Source organism: Amphibalanus amphitrite, unplaced genomic scaffold (genome assembly GCF_019059575.1).
Source record: "Amphibalanus amphitrite isolate SeventyFive unplaced genomic scaffold, NRLGWU_Aamphi_draft 000989F_arrow, whole genome shotgun sequence".
NCBI classification, from domain to species: Eukaryota; Metazoa; Arthropoda; class Thecostraca; order Balanomorpha; family Balanidae; genus Amphibalanus; species Amphibalanus amphitrite.
The window spans coordinates 105,667-125,757 of record NW_024882483.1 but is presented as its reverse complement, the minus strand read 5'-3'; the positions used below and the strand labels follow the sequence as shown (position 1 = coordinate 125,757).

At 53.2% G+C, this 20,091-nt stretch overlaps 2 protein-coding genes across 2 annotated transcripts; both read right to left on the bottom strand.

The window, feature by feature from the left end:
• Nucleotides 1-264: 264 nt before the first annotated feature.
• On the bottom strand, nucleotides 265-6,778 carry LOC122368910 (malate synthase-like). Its single transcript, XM_043343229.1, has 10 exons — nucleotides 6,279-6,778; nucleotides 5,205-5,356; nucleotides 4,606-4,818; nucleotides 4,109-4,314; nucleotides 3,576-3,721; nucleotides 3,138-3,278; nucleotides 2,354-2,519; nucleotides 2,003-2,108; nucleotides 1,458-1,691; nucleotides 265-977 (listed from the first exon to the last, which is right to left on the bottom strand). Exons 2-10 carry the CDS (start codon nucleotides 5,337-5,339, stop codon nucleotides 774-776), a joined length of 1,551 nt encoding a protein of 516 aa, XP_043199164.1. The 5' UTR covers nucleotides 5,340-5,356; nucleotides 6,279-6,778; the 3' UTR covers nucleotides 265-773.
• A 1,860-nt stretch (nucleotides 6,779-8,638) lies between these two features.
• Nucleotides 8,639-19,576, bottom strand: LOC122368908 (calpain-D-like). Its single transcript, XM_043343228.1, has 11 exons — nucleotides 18,089-19,576; nucleotides 17,219-17,402; nucleotides 16,117-16,229; nucleotides 15,203-15,292; nucleotides 14,128-14,271; nucleotides 13,648-13,808; nucleotides 13,153-13,356; nucleotides 12,584-12,860; nucleotides 12,053-12,289; nucleotides 11,549-11,727; nucleotides 8,639-11,324 (listed from the first exon to the last, which is right to left on the bottom strand). Exons 1-11 carry the CDS (start codon nucleotides 19,094-19,096, stop codon nucleotides 11,147-11,149), a joined length of 2,775 nt encoding a protein of 924 aa, XP_043199163.1. The 5' UTR covers nucleotides 19,097-19,576; the 3' UTR covers nucleotides 8,639-11,146.
• Between the last annotated feature and the right edge of the window lie 515 nt (nucleotides 19,577-20,091).

The following is a 20,091-nucleotide window of genomic DNA, read 5'->3' as shown; positions in this document are numbered from 1 at the left end:
GACTTGGATCATCCCGGGCGCTGTGTGCCGCGGGTTCAGCCACGGTTGGGTCCGTGATAGCCATGTTTAATTACACCCGGCTGTTGAGTGCGCCCGATAAATACATTAAGGACTTGGGAGGCTCCGACGCTTAGATCATCAGCTAGGAAGTGGGGCTCTGTCGATAACAGCTTATACAACTTGTAAGGAGTTCGAAAGTTTCACGTCGCCTTCCACTGCTGGCACTACCTTCTTGGTAAACATTCTCTCACCAAAATAAAGCTCCACGCCTCTCTGCATACATATATTGATAAAAGATCAGGACGTATGCTCACACCTCACACGCTGGTGACGAATCTGAACTTTATCTGAGATTCTGATATCGATCGTCACACCGACAGGCTCTGACCCTCCACCCGTAACACACAAACCGCCACGGTGAGCCGAAGGATACCGGCGTATCCAGCTCGAAACCTCATCACGCCCGACCAGACGGATTCTACATAGTCCTCGATCTAGTTCTAGATTGTCGATCTAACTACATAGTATTTACAGGTCGCTGCACCAGGCAGCAGCGACTCAGATCTTTAAGATTCCACACCACTGGCTTTTTACACCTGCCGCTGGACCCTTCGGGGTTCATGGCATGCTACATACAATACCTCCTTCAAGCTGGACCCTAGGCGAGTCCCCAACACCACCCTCCTCTGGTCACTCACAGACCCTCTACACCAGTCGCTGCTAGACCCTCCGGGGTGTTCCCGACAGACCCCCACACCACTGGTGTCGGTCCTTCACGGGGCATCCTGTACCACAGGCAGTTGGCTGAGGAAGGTGGTAATGAAGGGAATGAACTCCTCGCTGCGAATCAGGCTCTTCAGCAGCGGGGCGGCGTCACTGACATCCGTGCCGGCCTTCTTGAGCAGGTTGACGGCGCTCTCGATCTCGGTAAAGACCAGCTCCAGGGTCACCGGGCCGTGCGAGTCGTGTAGAGGCACCTGGGCAAAGCAGGGAGTCAGAAATCACGGGTATTAGAGTCATACAAGGACACTTGGGCTGAATCGGGAATAACGCTATGCTAAGAAGCGAACAGGGGCACATAAAACTCTACAGCTATCACAATCACATGTGAAATCACAACTAGGTTGTGTTCAACTGAAATACATGAAGACTGGACAGCTTTATCATACTGACACGATTTCATACTTGCGAGACTTTTGAGTTTGGTGTTGTACGACTACGGTTTGTTACGTTGTGAGGTATTTATCAATCCATAGATGTTGAATGCGCAGCTGACTCGCGGATCGTAGCGCCCCCTCACAGCCCCACGAACCCCGGATGGTGCCGCCCCATAGCGCCACCTCGCCCACTGGCACAGGAAAGGAATTCGAGTGACTTCCCTTATCTCATCGTCCACAAACATGAGTATGGCGCGCTGCACCCAGTGGCGCTCCCCCCACCCAGTCACGCCCCCTCACCCGGTGTCGGCACCACTGCCACAGCTGCGAGCGCGATATCTCGGCGGTCGCCGAATCCTCCATCCTGCCGCGATGAACGAACTGCCCTTGGCCGTCCAGCCAGGCGTGGATGAACATCAGGCTGACGCAGACGTTCTCGTGGATGCCGCCAGTGGTGATGTGGCCTTTCGGCACGGCCAGCAGTTGTGACAGGTCCGGCGCTACCTCAGGGCCCGGGTGTACCACCTCCCACAGCTGGGGGCGGGAGAGGGCGGCGTCAGGCGAGAGTGTGAAACAACGAACATATAATCTGATAGAAATCTGGCATTAGCTTATCACGTGATCGGACTCAAAACCAGTTATCAGTGTTAATACTGCAGTTGTATGTCAGTAGGCAGTACCTAACAACCACGAATTACCAGCTTTGAAACAACCATAATGAAATCAATAAAATTCAACGTGATAAAATTCAACACAGACGGCTATTCAAGCGGATGGCTGAAGTAGGCTACAACTCGAAAGTGAACCACAGGCGATCCGTTACCGCAGTTGAACACGAGTCTGACCTGATGTAGCGCAGGGATCATTTTGGGGTCATGGGCCAGGAATCCATCCACTCCCTCCTCGATTTCGGCTCTTTTCGCCAGCACCACTGACGTGATTATGGAGTTTCTGGGGACACGAACCGGGCGAGTGTGAGCCGATCGGCGCCGAAACCGAGACGGCATAAAGTCATGTATACGACGATTGCTTAGGGTATCTGGGGTATTCCATCAAAAAGGTATTCCACTTTGTTAGACTCTTGGTCATTGGTCGATAATTACTAGTCTAGTCAGCGTTCGATGACTGATCAGTAGTTGAGAGTCTCGCTGGCCAGTGCATTGTCTTCAGTCCCCATCGCCCGCCACCACTCTAACCTGAGCTCGATGTCCTCTGGCAGCACCTGGGGCGCCATGCCGGCCGTCACGAGCGCCTTCCTGCGCCGGCCCACGGACAGCGCGTGCCGCAGGTAGGCGGTCAGGAACGGCGCAGCCATGGTGATGTTGGTCCCCCGGTCAGGCAGGACAAACTCCGGTCGGCGCGCTGCAGAACGAAAACAGATCAAAGAGTGATGGGAGCCGCACGGTTTGTTTGTTTTGCAAGCTTGGGTCCTCCCGGTCTAATGAGGCCGTTTCGGAGCTAGGAGGATAATTGGCATTAAGCGGAAACATTTGGTTAAGGCAACCACCCTGGTGCGTCGCCAGGGCTGAGCCCGTCACGAAAGGCATGTCACCCAGCCCCGCTAACAGTCACCGCACGCGAGCATGCTCAAGAGGAGCTACTCACGTTGGATAAAGGTGACCGGCTAGCACAGTTAATGGGTTTAGAGGTGTAGGGGAGGGGAGGGGAGGCCGAAGGGGTGAGGATTTGACTGTTCTGAGAGTGGAACAGAGGGATCGAAGGCAGCACGGTGTCCCCAAATAAGACGACCTGATTTACTTGCTAGATTTGTAGTGCAAGGTCCATTAAATTAGTCAGTGCTAAAACTGAGTGCATAAATTACGTACCCATCTCATGCTTGGCAGCTTGATGCCTCAGTAGTTATTCATACACCATACATGAACCAATATTGACCGCTCACTTATATCAATCAAAAACACTCAGTGACGAAGATAAATAGCCTCCTGCCTTGCCCAGATATTGACGTGCAGTCATACGTACAGAATTTGCTGATGAACGATGCGGCGTAGTCCCACATGCCACAGTTGAGGCCCAGCGAGTGTTCCCGCAGTTCGTACAGCATGTCCTCGATCTCACACGCCGCCAGGACGTTCTCAATCATCAGAACGGCGCGGATCGTCCCTGGAAGTCAGACGTAGTTCGGGCTGACGACATGCGAAACCAATCGCAAGAAGCTTCAACATCAGTGGTTTCTGAGGCAAGCACAGACTAAAGGGTCAACAGTACTTCTGAAGCCTGCTAATGGTACGCTTTTTGAGTGATTGATCGATGTTAACTGATCCAGTTTCTATACTTCCTTTAATTTCAAGAACGATGTTTTTCGGGCAAAACGTTTCATTGCATTTTTACTGGCATGAAAACGAGCCTGAAAGGGTTGAAGAATATTCCAAACTTCCTTCTCCGACTTCACTCCCGTACCTCTGTCCATCTGCAGCCTGTCCTCGGTCCAGCAGAAGATGCTGTTCCACAGTCGTGCCTCCAGCACCGCCTCCAGTTTGGGCAGGTAGAGGGCGGGTCCGCGTCCGGCCGCCGCCAGCTTTCGGCCGCAGTGGAACAGCAGCAGGCTGCCGGGACGGGGAGGGAGACGGGGTCATGACCAGGGCGGGGAACAGGCTGGATAAGCACACAGACGGTCACATGAAGTTCCGACCGTTGGGTGTGGGCTCGAGGCGCACACAGGTCGACAATATCTCGGTCTCGCCTCATATGCCTTTCCAGCAGGCCTCGGAAAGCCAGAAGTCGTTTACCGCAACAGACCAGTTATTTGTTTGACAGACCTCGACAGACCAGACGCCGTCTGTCTCAGCTCACTAGTGACCGCCTACATCGGCAGCCCGCCTCTCTGACATCCAGCGCACACGACTCTACCTCACTTACCAGCAGACTGTCAGCTCACCAGCCATTATCGGCTACCAGTGGCTGTTCGACCGCCGGTGGCCCGCACCACTCACCAATAGTCAGTCAGCGCTCCGGGCATCGGCCGGCCGCCGATCAGCACGTTATACTCGGTCATATTCCAGGCCCGTGGCCGCAGCATCAGCACGGGCGCCTGCTCCAGCGGAGGCATCTCCATGTCTCCAGTGGATGCCAGCATCACGTGGTGCCAGCCGAGCAGCTGGTTCCGCCACGTGGGGCAGTGGCCGTCATCAAAGTCTACCTGACGGGTTATAAGGTTTGACGTCATCGATCCAGTTCGTTTTATGTACATGTGATGAAAATATATCTGGAAGGGCTTTGGCCTGGGACATTCTGCAGATAAGCATGCATCCCTCTTTTCGTAACAGGCAATGCCTGATGAAACATGAACCCTGTATGTACGTTATATGTGGTAAGTGATGACCCTGCACGCCATTAAAACCGACAATCAGGCACAAGCAACGTTCGCGATGCAGCCCGAGACACATTTTAACCCCTTAGCCCTCGTCGATTTGTGACGCATCATCATCACCTGAACTCCTGAGGCGGTCGAGTTGAGCGCGGCAGTCAGCTGAGTCATATCGGACGGAGTGACATCACCGAGGTCGATCCGCCTGTCTTTCAGCCCGTCCGGTAGAGGCGCCACCGTCCAGTCGCCGTCCGTCCGGGCCGATTGAGAGGACACCATGGGCAGTTCGCCACTGGTGTTGAGCGCCAGCTGGCGCCGACATCGCTCGTCGTACAGCTGCCCGACACGACCGGTGTTGATACATTCAGTAACACAGAGGCATAGGTGGAGAGATGGACGGGATACAGCTTGAAGAGAGACAGGGACACGGTCGGATGATGTTAGAACGCCTGTATCCACAATGGTACGATGGTGCTTCTGCTTATGAACAACACCGAAAATCCAGTGACCTGGTAGCTGCCAAGCTCTCACTTCCTGATTGCTAACACACATAACAAGCTGTCTCGTATCTACTGTCTACACTTATCCATCACTTACACAGTGACCCCAAAGTAACCATTGATCTTATGATCAGACGCCGTCAGGGAGGTTAACATATGGGACAAGACAAGTTACGAGAGGCTGGGTGCAGCGTGCGATAAGAGCTCCCGTAGGTCGCTCACCGTCTGAATATCATTTCTGAACCGCGTGTAGCAGTCCAAGAGGAAGGCAATGGCGTCCGCGGTGAACACCGCCGCGTGCTGCTCCTCCAGTCCGCTAGGCGGCGCTGCGATCTCGACTTCACTCGCGGCGGGCATTGCGCAGTGTGAAGGGGCTGCACGGACGGAAACGGTTAATAAGGGTGCAGTTCAACAGGTCAACTCTACACTGCAGTTACAAACAGTGCAAACAACACGTTTAAAGCATGCAATCTTACATTGAAATGAATGGACTTGGACTAAAATTTCACCGCCAGCCTAAGGCATGCCGTTTTATTCCAAAACTGATTGACGACTGACGTCGTGTTTACCTATAATGCCCTGTTCCAGAGTGTAATTGTGTGTGAATACTGAGTACCGAGTAATAATCCCGTTAATCAGCATGCTCGTATCGTCATCAACTGGGCTGTTGTTGAGCGCTCAATGCGGATATCTTCTCTTGTTGCGATGGGTCACCAACAGTTTTTCGGCAATAACAGAAATTCGAAACGATCGCGCTACGGCAGGGACTGTGAAGAAGCGTACCTTGAATGGGGACATGCATATAGGCAAACTATAAGCAAGATGAAGAAGCATCGTCATACTTTACACTTTTGTCCTCTGAAGGAGACTTCAGAAAAGATCACTGACCCTATGTCAAATCTGACGAAAAGTTCGAAAGGTACTTATCGATTGAGTGCAGAGGAGTTATCGATTTTTTTTTCTCACGATATTGCAGCCATAAGAATTACTTAACGCGCTAAGGACCCCTTTATTAACCACGTCAAATATAAAAAAGATACCAGTTGGTGACTTCAATTATGACACGGCTTTTGATCTGACAAAAGAAAGACCTTAATACTCCCCATCGAATTTGACATTAAAAGCCCGTTCATCCCATGTCGCGGCGCGGCTTAGGAGCCGAGTGAGCATTGGTATAAAGTAAACATCTCCAGTCACTTGTCCTTCGAGTGTCACTGCCACGGCTTTAAACAGTTGTCATTATTCAAGCTTAACATCTTTTATCCAACACTAATCCAATCCATGACAAGTACTCGCCTTCTCAGGACGGTGTTAGTTCTCTCCTCCCAGCTCTCCACTCGTCTCGTCCAACAGTGCACAACCACGGTCGGAACGGCACTGAGCGCTGAGCCTGGCCCCTCGGTCGGCCCCTCGTCGGCCGGCCGCTGGCGGCGCTGGCTCCGGTGCGATGGTGAGCGCTGATACACAGTGCCGGCCCGATGTCCGCCCGACAGCTCCGGAGACGGCCCAGCTCCATCGCTCTCCGGGACGCATGCAGATGACCGCTGCTGCGTCCGATGGGATGCGCACAGTGCCTGTGACCTGCGCAGGAGCCGTCCGAAACCGTCGAGGCTGCGCGGTGACATCTCCTACCGGCAAGGACAGGCCCTCGACGCACAGCAGTAAACACTATAAATCAGGCGGTCGGTTAGTCGTCCGGTCACCACTGTCTGCAAAGCAAGGACCCTAACTACGAGCTGCTCAGCGCTCATACTCAGCCATTCAAAAGAGCGAATTTAGATGAAACGTGCAGATTCCGACCCAAGCCATTAGGGGTAAGTTTACCGACAGCATGTCTAATTAGAAAGGGATATTTAACTACTGGATGGGAACTCACCAAGCCAATGTTGTTTTATACCTTAGCTCGCATTTTAAGTACTAGAGCATACGGCCGTTTATTCAAAATCCCGTTTAAATAAGAAATCCGATTAAATCTAAATTCATGTTTGGATGAAGCTTCCTTGAGTTCGGATATAAAACTTAACGACTTTACAAGACATGGAAAATATGTAGCTCAGAGGCATCGATTCCTGCACCGAAAACATTTTTACGAAACTATTCATCGTATCAAATGCCAACTTCCACTGAGTTTCTAACACGAGAAAGAGCTGATGTTCAGGACTTCAAATTCCAGAATCTTCTCTCAGGGAGGGTGAACGGTGGAATCTTCACTGCATCAAAACTGAGCCGTCAGCGCAGCTCAGAGCCTGCAACTTCCTAACCCATGACAGGAATACCACAACGACCATGAGCATATCCTGGGAGTGACCGGACCACCTGTGATATCCTCACCTGTCTTCAGCCCCAACAGGTGGTCACTACTGAGGATAAAGTCAGCTCCGCGGCCACCGCCCGCTCAAAGGCGCTCCGGTCTCGCACGTGGCACATGCCTGAAATCCATCATGTTATGAAACGATAATAGATCACCCACTGTGCACTGAATCAACTACATCCTGTGATAGGGCGAGCCTGACTGCCAGAGATAGGAAGGCGGTCGAGAGTGATCAAATGCGGCGGCTTCCGAGTGACGGGACGGGATCAGAATCGAGCATTTATTTTCATTCCTTTTTGAGGATAGCCAGTGAATGCACATCTGAAAGTATCTAACATGTGATCTTGATATGTTGCATTGCTGAGTGAAAAACGTAAGCTTTGTTTTTCGCCAGCCTTTCGGAAAACATTGACCACTGCAGCTCTGCTGAGGACACCGTGCGTTGTGCGAATTTCGGCCGGATGACCTTTGCTGACCCCTGGGTCATACGGTCAAAGGTGTCGCCGCAACACGCGACTCCACTTTCGGTTTGCCATTGCCGTCCAGCGCCGGCGGTCGGATATTCCCCAGTCGCGCTGTGCTCCGTTTGTTGACAGTCACCCGGCGCTGGTTGCCCATCACGTGCCTGGACTCGAGCGCCTGTCACGTGCGGGAGTCTGTAACGGCGCCAGTCGCCGCCAGGGACCGACCGATGCGCCGACCGGCCGACAGCATACATACATACAACAGCCGGCGAGCCCTGCCCGCAGAACAGGGCCGGCCGACAGCCCCATCCCGAAGACAAGGCATCGGGGCTGATATCGTGGGCAGGCGCCTTATGTAACCCTTCACAGGCCGGCCATCGTATGAAGTCAGGTACGCAATCAGTTATCCAACGCAGGGGCTAGCAGGGCCCATACACGCCTTCCGAACATGCGGTAAAGTCACCGCTTCAGCTCGTCTCGTCACCGCTCGGGCTGATTGAATTGAGACACGTACTGAGACATTCCGTGAGACAAACCCAATCTCCATACTCTGACAGCTGCCACGAGACGCTCGGCCACAAATCTCCAGACGGATCCCCAGCCAGCCGCTCAAAAAGGCACGAGCCTAATCCACGGCACTGGCAGCCACCCACAATGTAGCCAAACCGGACTGGTCGGCGGACGAAGGAGAGAGAACGGGGAACACGCCACTGCGGCCGAGTCTCCGCCACATCCGCCACTCTGCGCCGCCGTCTGACATTTGGATAAAAAACCTACACGCGCCAGCTTACATAAATCACCAGACGTCTCGCTAATGCTGGCTGAACGCGACGCCGTTGACGGGTTTTACTTCCAGGCGCGAGGCGGATTTAAACACCAACCAAGATATAAGACGGTATATTTTCCGCAGACGACCAATCAGTCATCTGACACATTCAGCCGGTGTAAACGAGCCACCTGAATGGCAGTTCACTGGCCCTCAGCGATAAGCTTTTGATTTTGACATTCGATGCCGATGGTTCATCATTGGGCTAGAAGCTTCCGCTACCAACCAGAGGACGAGTTTTAGCATATTGGTGACGTCACATTATCTAGCTAGGACCAGTGGTTGACTATTCTGCCAGACAGCCGAGCGGGTATCCTTCAAGGATCCTGCACTTTCTCTCAGCCAGCGCGCACACATCTGTGTAGCGACCGTTACATAAGAGTCCTCCCTAGTTCTGGCAAACGCTTGGCATACACGATAAACAGATGCAACATTGATCAACGACAATACGTATCAAACTTGACCAGCGCGGGGTAAGATAACACAAACAGTCAACGATCAGACATCGTCACACAGACAGCTGATGACCCCCAGAGGTGAACACGATACCTTACGCTACTGCGACACAAGTGACAGTGATAGACCGTCCCTGGTACACCCTCTTCGCAATCGGGTCATGTTACGATTCCTGGTCATTGAACAGCGCTCAGCCTCTAGTTCACAGGCGACTAGCCAGACATTCACAATAAGATACGGGGTAACACGAGTGCGACATACCGATGAACACGAAGAATACTGTCTTTGCGAAAATGTATCCCAGAGGCCACTTATCCAAACATATAGTCATTGTCGTTTTTGGAGGCCAGCCTCAGTCATCACCCAATTATACGCACCGAAAACACAAACAAGTTGATTGTAAATACATACACACCAATGGGTAGCATGGAAATGCATACATTTCGGACACAAAAAGGTCACACTTAAAGAAAGGTCACACTTAAAGTCAGTGTTAAAATGGTTCACACTACGAAAATCACCAAAGATATTCATACAACATTCATGTCAATTAGCTGGCTGTGCGTACCTTTATCTTAATTATGTTCTGATCAATAGCGAATATAAATGGTCACATGTTTTCCACCACAGAGAAACATAACATCACACGTTGTGACACCGGCGGACCCATTCCGAAGGGCATAATGCTCCAGAGTTCAGCCAATCTTCAGTTCCATCACTTTCACCGGCTTGTTATGCGTTAGTACCTGAGAGCTGAGGCAAGCGAGGCTACAGACCTCGGCAGAGGCTACGGACCCCGCCAGCGGCAGAGGCTATGGACCACGGTAGCGGCTGAGACTATGGGCGCGTTCGCAGCCTCCCCGGACGAAGAACATTCTACGTCGTCCGGCCAATCCCGTTCGATAACCGAAGCCAAGCCCCTGCTGACCTCGAACGCCACTGGCCGGACGACGTAGAATCTTCGTCGTCCGGTAGACTCCGAATTCGGGGTATGGACCACGGCAGCGGCAGAGGCTAAGGACCACGGCAGAGGCTACGGACCCTGACAACGGCTAACTGTTGAGCGGGCTAGACATTGGCTCAGCGACTTACTACCTGTTGTGAGCGACACTTCATCGATCAGCACACGCGCGCCGACGGAACCCGAGCCAGACAGTCGTGCGGCAATTAAGTGGGGTAATATCGATATTGACCAGTCGAACCTAGATGAAAACTAACTAAATCTACGGTCGAACAATAATATCCTGCAATCCACGATAAGATGATGGTTTCTTGCAATGCAACCGGGGGTCGCTAACAGGACTTTCATCATTCAGACGGAAAGGTAGCCTGCTACTAATATTCGGCCAAAAAATGCTTAAGTATCTCTACATGACTTAGTAAAATATGGTTGATCAAACAATGCGGAAGTTAAACCATAAAGCAATGCAAAGTTGACATGACACTCCAAACACGAGATCTGCTTTGCTGCCGCCTAGCTTTTCGCAGTGAAGCACTACCTACCCTAAGTTTGATGCACCTAAGTATTTATGCCAAATAAAACAAATATCGCACAGATGGGAAACAAACTAAGCACACGCAAACGTGAAAGAGATGTAACTGTCGAGAGTGAATCGTTTAGCGTAAAAAGAACGTGGATGAGAATAAAGACGAAATCCAAAAGTACATGAGATGATTCGAAGGAAGTAGAAAATTGAAGGTATTGCGAAACTGATGGACGGATGATGATGCCTGTTTGAGTCGACTTTTCTATGTGCGTCACTGGTTTCACTATAGCGATACAGATGAGAGCACTGTTTCACGGTTCATCAGGAGCTAGTCGGTACGATAGAGGTCCAGTGTGCCGGTGGAGGATGGCCGGGGCAGCTGGGTAGGCCTGTCACATCAACCGGGCATCGCTGGTGGCTGGACCACACCACACCACAGCGGCCCATCCCGATCACCGGCGGTCGCCTCTCTTCACAACGCCCCCTCCCCTCTCAGCCATCGAATTCACCACCGGCACTACTCTCCCATCCCCTCCCCACCCTCCACGGCAGCACGACCCCGCACTGGACACTCAGCTGGACGACGACAGACGAGAGACAGTCGAATCTTCCACCACCTCTCAGATGGGCCGTGGACTGTGCAGCCCGGCCACGTCCGAGCCGATGGGTGGCTGATGAGCGGCGCCGGCCGGCCCCCAGTCGGCCAGGCCGCCCGAGAAAGAGACGCGGTGCGTGAGACGATGCGTGATGGAGAAGCCGCCACTGCCCTCTAGCTGCGTCAGAACTATGATCACCTGTCTGGAATGACAGGAGACGGGGCACAGGTCAGTAAATTGCGTGGAATTGAGCGTCACAAACCATTATACATCGCACGGAACACTGCGTCAAAATGCAGGGTATCGCATGGGTTACATTGTCATTGTAGAAAGAGAAACTGATGTAAGGATGGTTTCAACACTGCTAGCAAGCGATGTCAGGCAACGTTTATCGACTGTCTGGCCCAGAGGCGTCCCATGGCTCACCGGTGCAGTGGCGGCACGGCGTCGGCAGTGCGCAGCTGGGCCCGCGTGCTGACCACGTTGTAGCTCTCGCTGCAGTCGCACGCCACCTGAATGTAGCGGTCCGAGTGGCGGTTCTCCACTACCACCACCAGGCCGGCCCAGCCCTTGGTGAGGTAGTAGGCCGTCATCCCCTCGCGGCCCTGTCGGGACACATACAGTCAGCTCATCGCAGACGAACACAGCTCAGCTATTGGTAATACAGCCGCAGCGTGGATAAATGCAGCTACGCGCAGACTGTTGCCAACAGCACACACATACCGAAATACTCATGATTGATAACAGACCACACTATTTCTACACAGTTAGAAAGATGACGACCAAATCGCGTATCGACAGACAACGTAATCCGTCAAAATACGACACAATTTATAGCATCATTTTACAAACAATTGGACCATCACTCGCTCAACCGACACCATTCAATCACGACGACCAATGTAGGTAACAACCGTCGACGTCACCCACCTCGTGTCGCTGTCCCCGCGTCAGTGTCAGCTGTATAATGGTGTCCGCCAGCAGGTGGTTCTCTGGCGGCGCAAGCTGCACGCTGAGGTGGCGACCCGAGTGGAGAGACAGTACGTGCCCGGGGTAGCGCTGCTCGGCTCCGGCCGCCACCGCCGTCTGCCAGTGGTTGAACGCCACACAGACCACCAGGTAGTTACCGGGCTCCAGCATGGCGTGACAGCCGACGAAGCCGCGCACCTGGGGAGAGGGATGGATGTTAGCGACAGGCCTGACAGGGATGACAGACGGCCGACGTAGAGGCAGATTATATACAGGGGGCGGGCAGGGGCGAGACAGGGGAGGCCAACAACAGAATGAGAGAGGCGACCAGGATACAAACCGGATCAGCGACCACCTGATAGACGCTCAGACTATGATCATGAGCGACCGAGTTTCACACAAAACATGAATAGTCCACGACCACTGCTCGGCCAACCATCCCAATCTCACCATCCCACGACAGAGCACCCAGCGCCCTCTCCATTTTCTCACCTGTCGCCGCGAGTGCTGCACCAGTTTCCCTGGACAGAAAGGCGGCCGGTCGGGAGCGTTAAACACCGCCACACACAGGTCCAACTGAAGTCGCACAGCCTTCTCCGAGTTTCTCTGGCCCTGCTGGAACAGTGTGAGCTCCAGCTCCGTGGGTTCGGTAACGGTGAGAAGGTAAGCGCCCAGGTGGCGTGGTGAGCTGAGAGGAGGCAGCAGGCCTGTGAGGCGAACCTCGTGCCAGTCGCGGCGCACCTTACAGATGTCGATACAGTCGAAATAGCTGCCGGACAGACGGGTGGGGACAGGGAAGGGACAGGTCAGACGCGAGAACCGGCTAATAACTCAGCGGCAATCAGATTGGGCGACTGAGAGCACGTATTTATTCAAACATGAAGTGCTGAATGTGCACTGCGTGCAATGAGCAAATTTTAGTGAGCACGTTGACGTTGACAAAATATCCAACGATTTTCCGTGACCTACCCTTAGGAAAAGGCTGGAGTGAATAGTAATACATAAGTTCACTCGTGCAACGCATCATCAATTCCGACTAGTCCAACTTTGGCAAGACTCACGTCAGGAGGTCGTCGTAGCTGATCCAGAACACCCCACCACCATCCCCGCCTCCGCCTGCCGACAGCTGCGCGCGCAGCTCGGGCGTCCAGGCGTCTGAGCCTTCACTCCACTGTCCGCGCCACGAGTAGTGTCCCCAGGGGTTCCGTAATCGCAGCAGTCGGTACCCAGCCGCCTCCCGCACGTCCAGCACGGAGTAGGCATGTCTGTGGACGTAATGGCATCAATCTGAGCCGGAGCTGATTTGGAGGTAAGACTAGGCAGCCAAGCTCGAGAAGATCAGATATTATTTGCAATGGTGAAGAGAAGTTGAGCAATTAACGGTCATTTTGTATGTTTGCAATAGGATGAGACATGCATTAATAGGAGGCACTCAAAACGTGAACATAATTATTCTGCTATCAGAAAGCTATGAGTCCCTACTCCCTAGATTATCGCTGAGCCAAAAGTTAGCAATCCAGGCCACCCCTCTCCAGCCAGCTTCACTCGCCACTCACCGTGGCCGCAGCCCCATCTTCTTAAACTCGGCATCGACCACCTTCATATTGCCGCCGCCACAGGACGCACCCATCAGAAAGCCGGCGGCACGAGAGCTGAGCAGCTGCGCCCAGATGAGCTCCCGGTCCAGCTCCTCCGCTTCACTGGGTACAGAGGATACCTGCGGCACGGACGGGGCAAGGGCGGGTTACGGCTCACCGGTTGGGTATAAACCGGGACACACGACTCACAGGCCGTACACTGACGGTAACTGGTACAGTTGCAAGTTGCACGCATGTATATTTATAAGCTTCGCCTCCAATCAGCTCTAATTTAGAGAAAGCTTGACTTCAACTGAGACTGCTGACTGGAACAAGATAACAAATACCTATTCAAAGATAATACCACGTAAGATCTCGATAAGAGAGGATTTACGACGTCAGAGCGCTTTCGATCCACACAATGCAATAAAAAAAAAACTTACAGACCACTCGTCTCACCTGAAGAGGGATGCTGTCGCAGGGCGCTCCGGTGAGAGTGGCCAGTCCCTCGATGGCCCGGCCTGAGACTAACGCCTCGTAGCAGCCGTGTACCTTGGCAACAGCCTTCTCAATGAGCGGCACCCACAGCTGGCGGTGCTTCGTCTGTGGAAGGCGGGAGGGAGCCGTGCGTGTTGCATAAGGCACGCGGTATCACGGGTGGAGACACAAGTTTCAGGGATGCGGGAAGGTACTAGGTATACTATGTTTCCCGTTGAGTGTTCGAAGCCTAACAGCGCTACGTTCCGTCGTCTTATTTTTTATAAACATACGACAATTAGCAGCCAAATAATTTTTCCCTTTTAGCTCTTGAGGATAATAAAACGACCACACCATTTACAGCATAACACACTATCCAGCCGTGGACGGTAAATATGGCACTGGGGCTCGATATCAGCGAGCTATTTAGTCCCCCCATCCCCAGTCCCCACCCTCGCAGTCCCCACCCCTGGCAGTATCCATCGTCGGTGTCAGGTCAACGGCCACCGCACCTGAATAATCCAGGTGAGCCGCGCAAAACACCGTCCCACGGCACCCAGGCGACAGGGGGACCCGGGGACCGGCCGCGGTTAATTATTCAGGGCCACGCTCCAGCGGGTACATCGTGAGGCTGACGGTGTCACAGATGGACCGGCCCGGGGCCACAGAGGGCTCCGGTGGCGGACACAGCCCACAGGGTGATAGAGAGCTGCTGTGGCAGTCCTGAGCCCATGGGTGGCATTACAGGCCTGAGGTTATCCGAGTCTACATGGTAACAGAGGCAAATGCAAGCCTTCGGTGATGGGGGCCGCCATGCAAGAAAGGGTATCGTTCGGTGTAAATAGGAAACCACCTTGGAAGTCAGAGTATCGTTTGGTGCAAGCTGGCCGTATTGTGAACCGTATCTAAAGCCGCATGGCTTTAGAAATTGCTACGCGCACGGAATGCGACGAACAATTATGGTGCCTACACAGTACACGGCGACCATTAGTAAAACCGATGGTTCGAGAATCGAGAACCACCGAAAGCCGGCTATATCTATGTAGAGGGTACCTACCTGTGAGTAGACCAGTCGTCCTTTGGCATCACAGGGCAGCAGATCGTCGATCAGCACCGTTTGCCACTGGCCGTCCTTACAAAGTCGCACCTGCCATAGGCGACAATAGTGTGAGTCAGTGGGTCAAACACACGTGGTTGCTGGGTCATAGGAGACAAATTTAGTGAGCAAAGGTCGGGTACACGTGACAATCCTCAACTCTTGCATAAGCGTCTGTACGGAGCGTGCATTCAATGCACGGAATGCATATAAGAACATCAAAAAGAATTAAATATCAGTCTGAATAGCAAGAAGGAAACACACACATGTTACAGCAGCCGCTGTATGCAACACCAACAAAGCGACCATAAAGATCAGTTTGTCACAAAAGTGCATGGTTGGCCTACCAAATAATCATAACCCGGGCGTTGGGCGTGACGGCGACAGCCCGCCTTCATTGTCCAGACGGCCGTGACGCATCGATCGAATGATGACGTCATTTCACAACAATCAAAGGGCGTTCATGAAACGCTAATCAGTACCGGGAACTAACTATGACGTAACTATGTGTCACATAGTGCCAATCCTGCGGAACAGAGGGACGGGGACACAGGATAGGATGCAGCAGGGTGGTTCGGTTAGGATGTTAGTAAGCTGATGCGACGTAGTACAGTCGGGTGCTGCTGATAGGGAGGGGAGCTGACACGACGACATCTTCAACCACGAGTGTGGTGTCGGCTATGGCATTGGGAATACCCGGGAATACCCGGGTCCCGGACTATGTTGTTTATCAAGGCACCTTCCCGTTCAACTCAGCAGTGAGGCCACACAGGGGGCCGTAGCTGTCCACCACTTCAGCCGACATAGGTATTAGGTAGTATGCCAACAATGTTAGAGGTTTTAAGACCTCAATATTATCAAATCAGCGCACTAACCTGATAGACACCCTGCTCGCAGAACTCCTTGGTAACCATCACGTTCTGTACGAGCTCCTCCCGCTCTGCAAGCACCGCCAGCGCGCTGAGCAGCCAGCAGTTGCCCAGGATACCTGGCGGTGGCGGTAAATCGTTATCGTCTGGACACGGTGGCAGGCTGACGGTGGGGATTTACCAGACAGTCTGGTGAATACCGGCTGCGTTCAGTCGGGATAGTTTACATAATTCAGCCGAGTCGAGATCGGTGTTAGGACGACTTGGGTGCACAGCCACGGTGAATCCCCACGACACAGAATTTTAGGAGTCGATACAGGGTTTGCACATGTAGATTTCCTACAGAAATGAGCCGTGTGTGACGCATTCAGGGGCCAGGGTACACACAAATTGCTTTATCAACGCCAACGAGAGAAGAAGCAAAGCAATAACGATTCACGGGCATGTGGCGTTTGCGCGTACCACACAGTACGATATTCTTACAAAATATGCAAGTAGTTATTGGTACCTACTACCTACTGTACAACTGACCAGTGACCCTGTTGTATGTGTGAAGGCCGCAGTAGGTAATGGATACTCACCCTGTTGTATGTGAGACGGCTGCGGTACTCACCCTGTTGTATGTGAGACGGCTGCGGTACTCACCCTGTTGTATGTGAGACGGCTGCGGTAAGTACTGGATACTCGCCCTGTTGTATGTGAGACGGCTGCGATACTCACCCTGTTGTATGTGAGACGGCTGTGGTACTCACCCTGTTGTATGTGAGACGGCTGTGGTACTCACCCTGTTGTATGTGAGACGGCTGTGGTACTCACCCTGTTGTATGTGAGACGGCTGTGGTACTCACCCTGTTGTATGTGAGACGGCTGTGGTACTCACCCTGTTGTATGTGAGACGGCTGCGGTACTCACCCTGTTGTATGTGAGATGGCTGCGGTAAGTACTGGATACTCACCCTGTTGTATGTGAGACGGCTGCGGTAAGTACTGGATACTCACCCTGTTGTGTGTGAGACGGCTGCCAAGTGCCAGCTGCGGTACTCACCCTGTTGTATGTGAGGCGGCTGCGGTACTCACCCTGTTGTATGTGAGGCGGCTGCGGTACTCACCCTGTTGTATGTGAGACGGCTGCGGTCGCCGGAACACAGTCCAGCGCGAGGTAGAGCTGTCGGCCTGGATCTGCCGCGGGCGCAGCCACTGGACGGTGGGACGCTGCTCGGCCGGCGCCGCGCCGCTGTAGTAGAGGCTGCGCGCCGCCGGAGGGAACGAGTCGTCCACGAACGGCTCACCGTCCTGTCGGAGGTCACAGCGGGTCAAAAAGATGGAAATAGGCCGGGTCACGGCAGGCCACTTCGGTGGATACAATGGGTCACCGAAGGCAGGAGATCAAGGATTAGAAGTCATTCGTGACTGACTGGTGGACACCGAGCGGTCACTAGCGATCAGATGAACACGTGCAGGATGGCAGGTTATCCGTATTCAAACAGAGTACAAAGAAACATTGATAGGTCCGGTATAACAAGCCACTTCTGGAGCTCATACGAGGCTAAACAATGCATAAGAGGTTTGGGAGATAGAGCACAAGAGGCGCGGCATTCCGTGGCCAGTAGGATAAAGTGGGTAATCGCCTAGCCCATGGCCTACGTAAGTCGTCGTGAGCGTTGAAGTGCCGGTCATTGCTACCAAGTACCAACACCGCTTCAATTAGATAGTCTGCTTTCAGTGTAGCGAATGCCCACTTAGTTCATGCATGCATCTGATTAGTCACTGCCAAGTAGAGCCCTGACTTGTCGCATTCGGATTATTAGACGCTATAAAGCTGGTACCTACGAATTTTAACGAATCCTTCATGATTGGCATCTAAAAAATAAAAATAAAGAAAAAACAGCTAATATAAAGCACAGCAGTGCGGCCAACACACCAGTCAATCAGAGGACTGTTAATCAACAAGACTATATTCATATGAACGCTTCACTCACCTGAACACAGAAGTCGACGATCCGTTTCCACGTCTGCCGAGCGCCCTGCTCCTCCCATATACGGAGGTCGGACTCCAGCTCGCTCTCACTCCGGTTGGCCAGGACGGCAGCACCGCCATCCGATCTGGTACCTCCCACCCGCGGCGCACCACACATGCCGCAGCGGCTGTCATCCGCCGCGTTCCCGTAGGTGCACGTCGGGCACGCCCAGCTGGCTGATGATGAGGGCACGAGGGGAGGTCCGGTGGCCGGCGGGGGACGGGTGCTGGAGGCTGAGGAGGCGGCGGTCGCGGCAGGGGCGGTGGCAGGAGCAGTGGCAGCGGGGGCGGCTGGGGCGGCGGCTGGCGCGGAGGATGGTCGACTGCGGCAGGCTGCGCACCGTTTCGCTGTGGGTGTGTTCACTAGAGTACACCGCAAACATGTCCAGTCAGCTGGCGGGGGCCGCTCCACCACCGCCGCCGCCGCCGCGCACAGAGCACAGCGCAGCGAGCCGGGAGCGTTGATGTAGGTGCAGCGGGCGCAGCGCCACGAGGCCGGCACCGAGGTAGACTCCGCTGACGGCATCGGCTGGCCGGGCAGGTACTGGAAGTCGGCATCGAGCGTCTGTCTCCCAACAACGGTGTCGGAGCGGCCGCCGGCCAGGTGGCTGGAGAAGCGGTTCAGACCGTCGGAGCCCGAGCCGCCGACGGCCCGCGAGGCCACGAACCGAGCCAGCGCGGCCTGCACGGAGAGCGGCGTCACGTCCGAGACGGGCCGTCGCGCCGCGGGACGGGTCGCTCTGCACGCCTCACACGACTCGGACGATCTGGGATTGTGGAGGGTGCACTGCGCGCACACCCAAACCCGAGTAGGAGATTTGCTGCGGGCGTTTTCTGGTGAGGCAGCGGCAGCACTGCTGCTCAGTGAGCGGCTCAGCTTATTCCGGACTCGGTCGTACAGAGACGAGTTCTGGCGTTTGGGCGACTTTGTCAGGTCACCGGTTACCTCCCCCTCGCCAGCTGGTACCATCGGAGTCAGAAGCTAGCCGCCTCTGTGACAACAGAGGAGGACCCGTACCTCTGTAGTGACCTATTACCACTGACAAAAGGTGAATGATTGATATGCACACAGGCAGGAGACTAAGAGGTTCACTGCTTGGGAGTTTGCACTGTCCAATGTAGAGTTTTCTTTGACTTGTGGCAGCCTATTCAGACAGCAAGCTGCTTGTGTCAATTGCATCTGGGTTCAGTCACAGATTTCAGTGATGGACGATGGTTGGGGAGCAGCCGTCTGCACCTGACTGAGGTGATGCAGGCTTCTGGAGGACTTGGCTGTCGCTACTGCCTGTCACCCTTACACTGATAGAAGATGATACTACAGCTGCTGCGGCAAGCCTCCACAAGACTTTACTGGATAGACTAGAAGCTGTACTGGTCTTCTCCTGTCAATATTGGGCAAGCTTGGATGCCCAAATCAGCTGATCTTGACTTTATTTTCTGTGGACAAATGGATCTATGACACTCATCATGCAGTGTTACAATCAAAGGGTAGTAGGTAACTCAAACTATTGTACCAGTATAACTGGAATCACTACCAAGTACCAATGCATATTTTATGGTAGTTGAGAAACCTACCTACCCCTAGGTATGGTAGGTTAGGTTGGGTTAGGTTAGTTATGGTTGGCTACATTGCAGTTTCAATTGCCTACTATAAAATATAGGTTGAAGGCGATCCCAGCTTTACTGATAAAGAAACTACTCCAGTCTCCAGGGGTTCAAAAGAGTAATTTATTTCGAGAACAAGAGAGAACAGAAAAAATAGCATAAGAGAGATCTGCAAAGCATCCCTGTAGCTCTCATAATGATCCAAATAACTGAAATTCGCAGAAAACCGAATGGTGGCTAATCGCACACTTGCACTCCTCACCTACCTAGCCTTAGCCTATATCCTGGCACTGTAAAGGTGAGGGAAAATATGAGTACCTACCACAGAACCCGGCCAATAGATATGTAAAATTTAGGCTG

Coding starts and splice junctions, on each gene's coding strand:
- LOC122368910 (XM_043343229.1), bottom strand. CDS start 5,339: ATGCCCGCCGCGAGTGAAGTCGAGATCGCAGCGCCGCCTAGCGGACTG. Junction 4,819..5,204: donor TCAGAAATGATATTCAGACG/GTGAGCGACCTA, acceptor CGTGTCGGGCAG/CTGTACGACGAGCGATGTCG. Junction 978..1,457: donor GGCAGTGGTGCCGACACCGG/GTGAGGGGGCGT, acceptor TGCTTTGCCCAG/GTGCCTCTACACGACTCGCA.
- LOC122368908 (XM_043343228.1), bottom strand. CDS start 19,096: ATGGTACCAGCTGGCGAGGGGGAGGTAACCGGTGACCTGACAAAGTCG. Junction 16,230..17,218: donor GCCGTCTCACATACAACAGG/GTGAGTACCGCA, acceptor CGCCACCGCCAG/GTATCCTGGGCAACTGCTGG. Junction 13,357..13,647: donor AAGATGGGGCTGCGGCCACG/GTGAGTGGCGAG, acceptor TTACGTCCACAG/ACATGCCTACTCCGTGCTGG.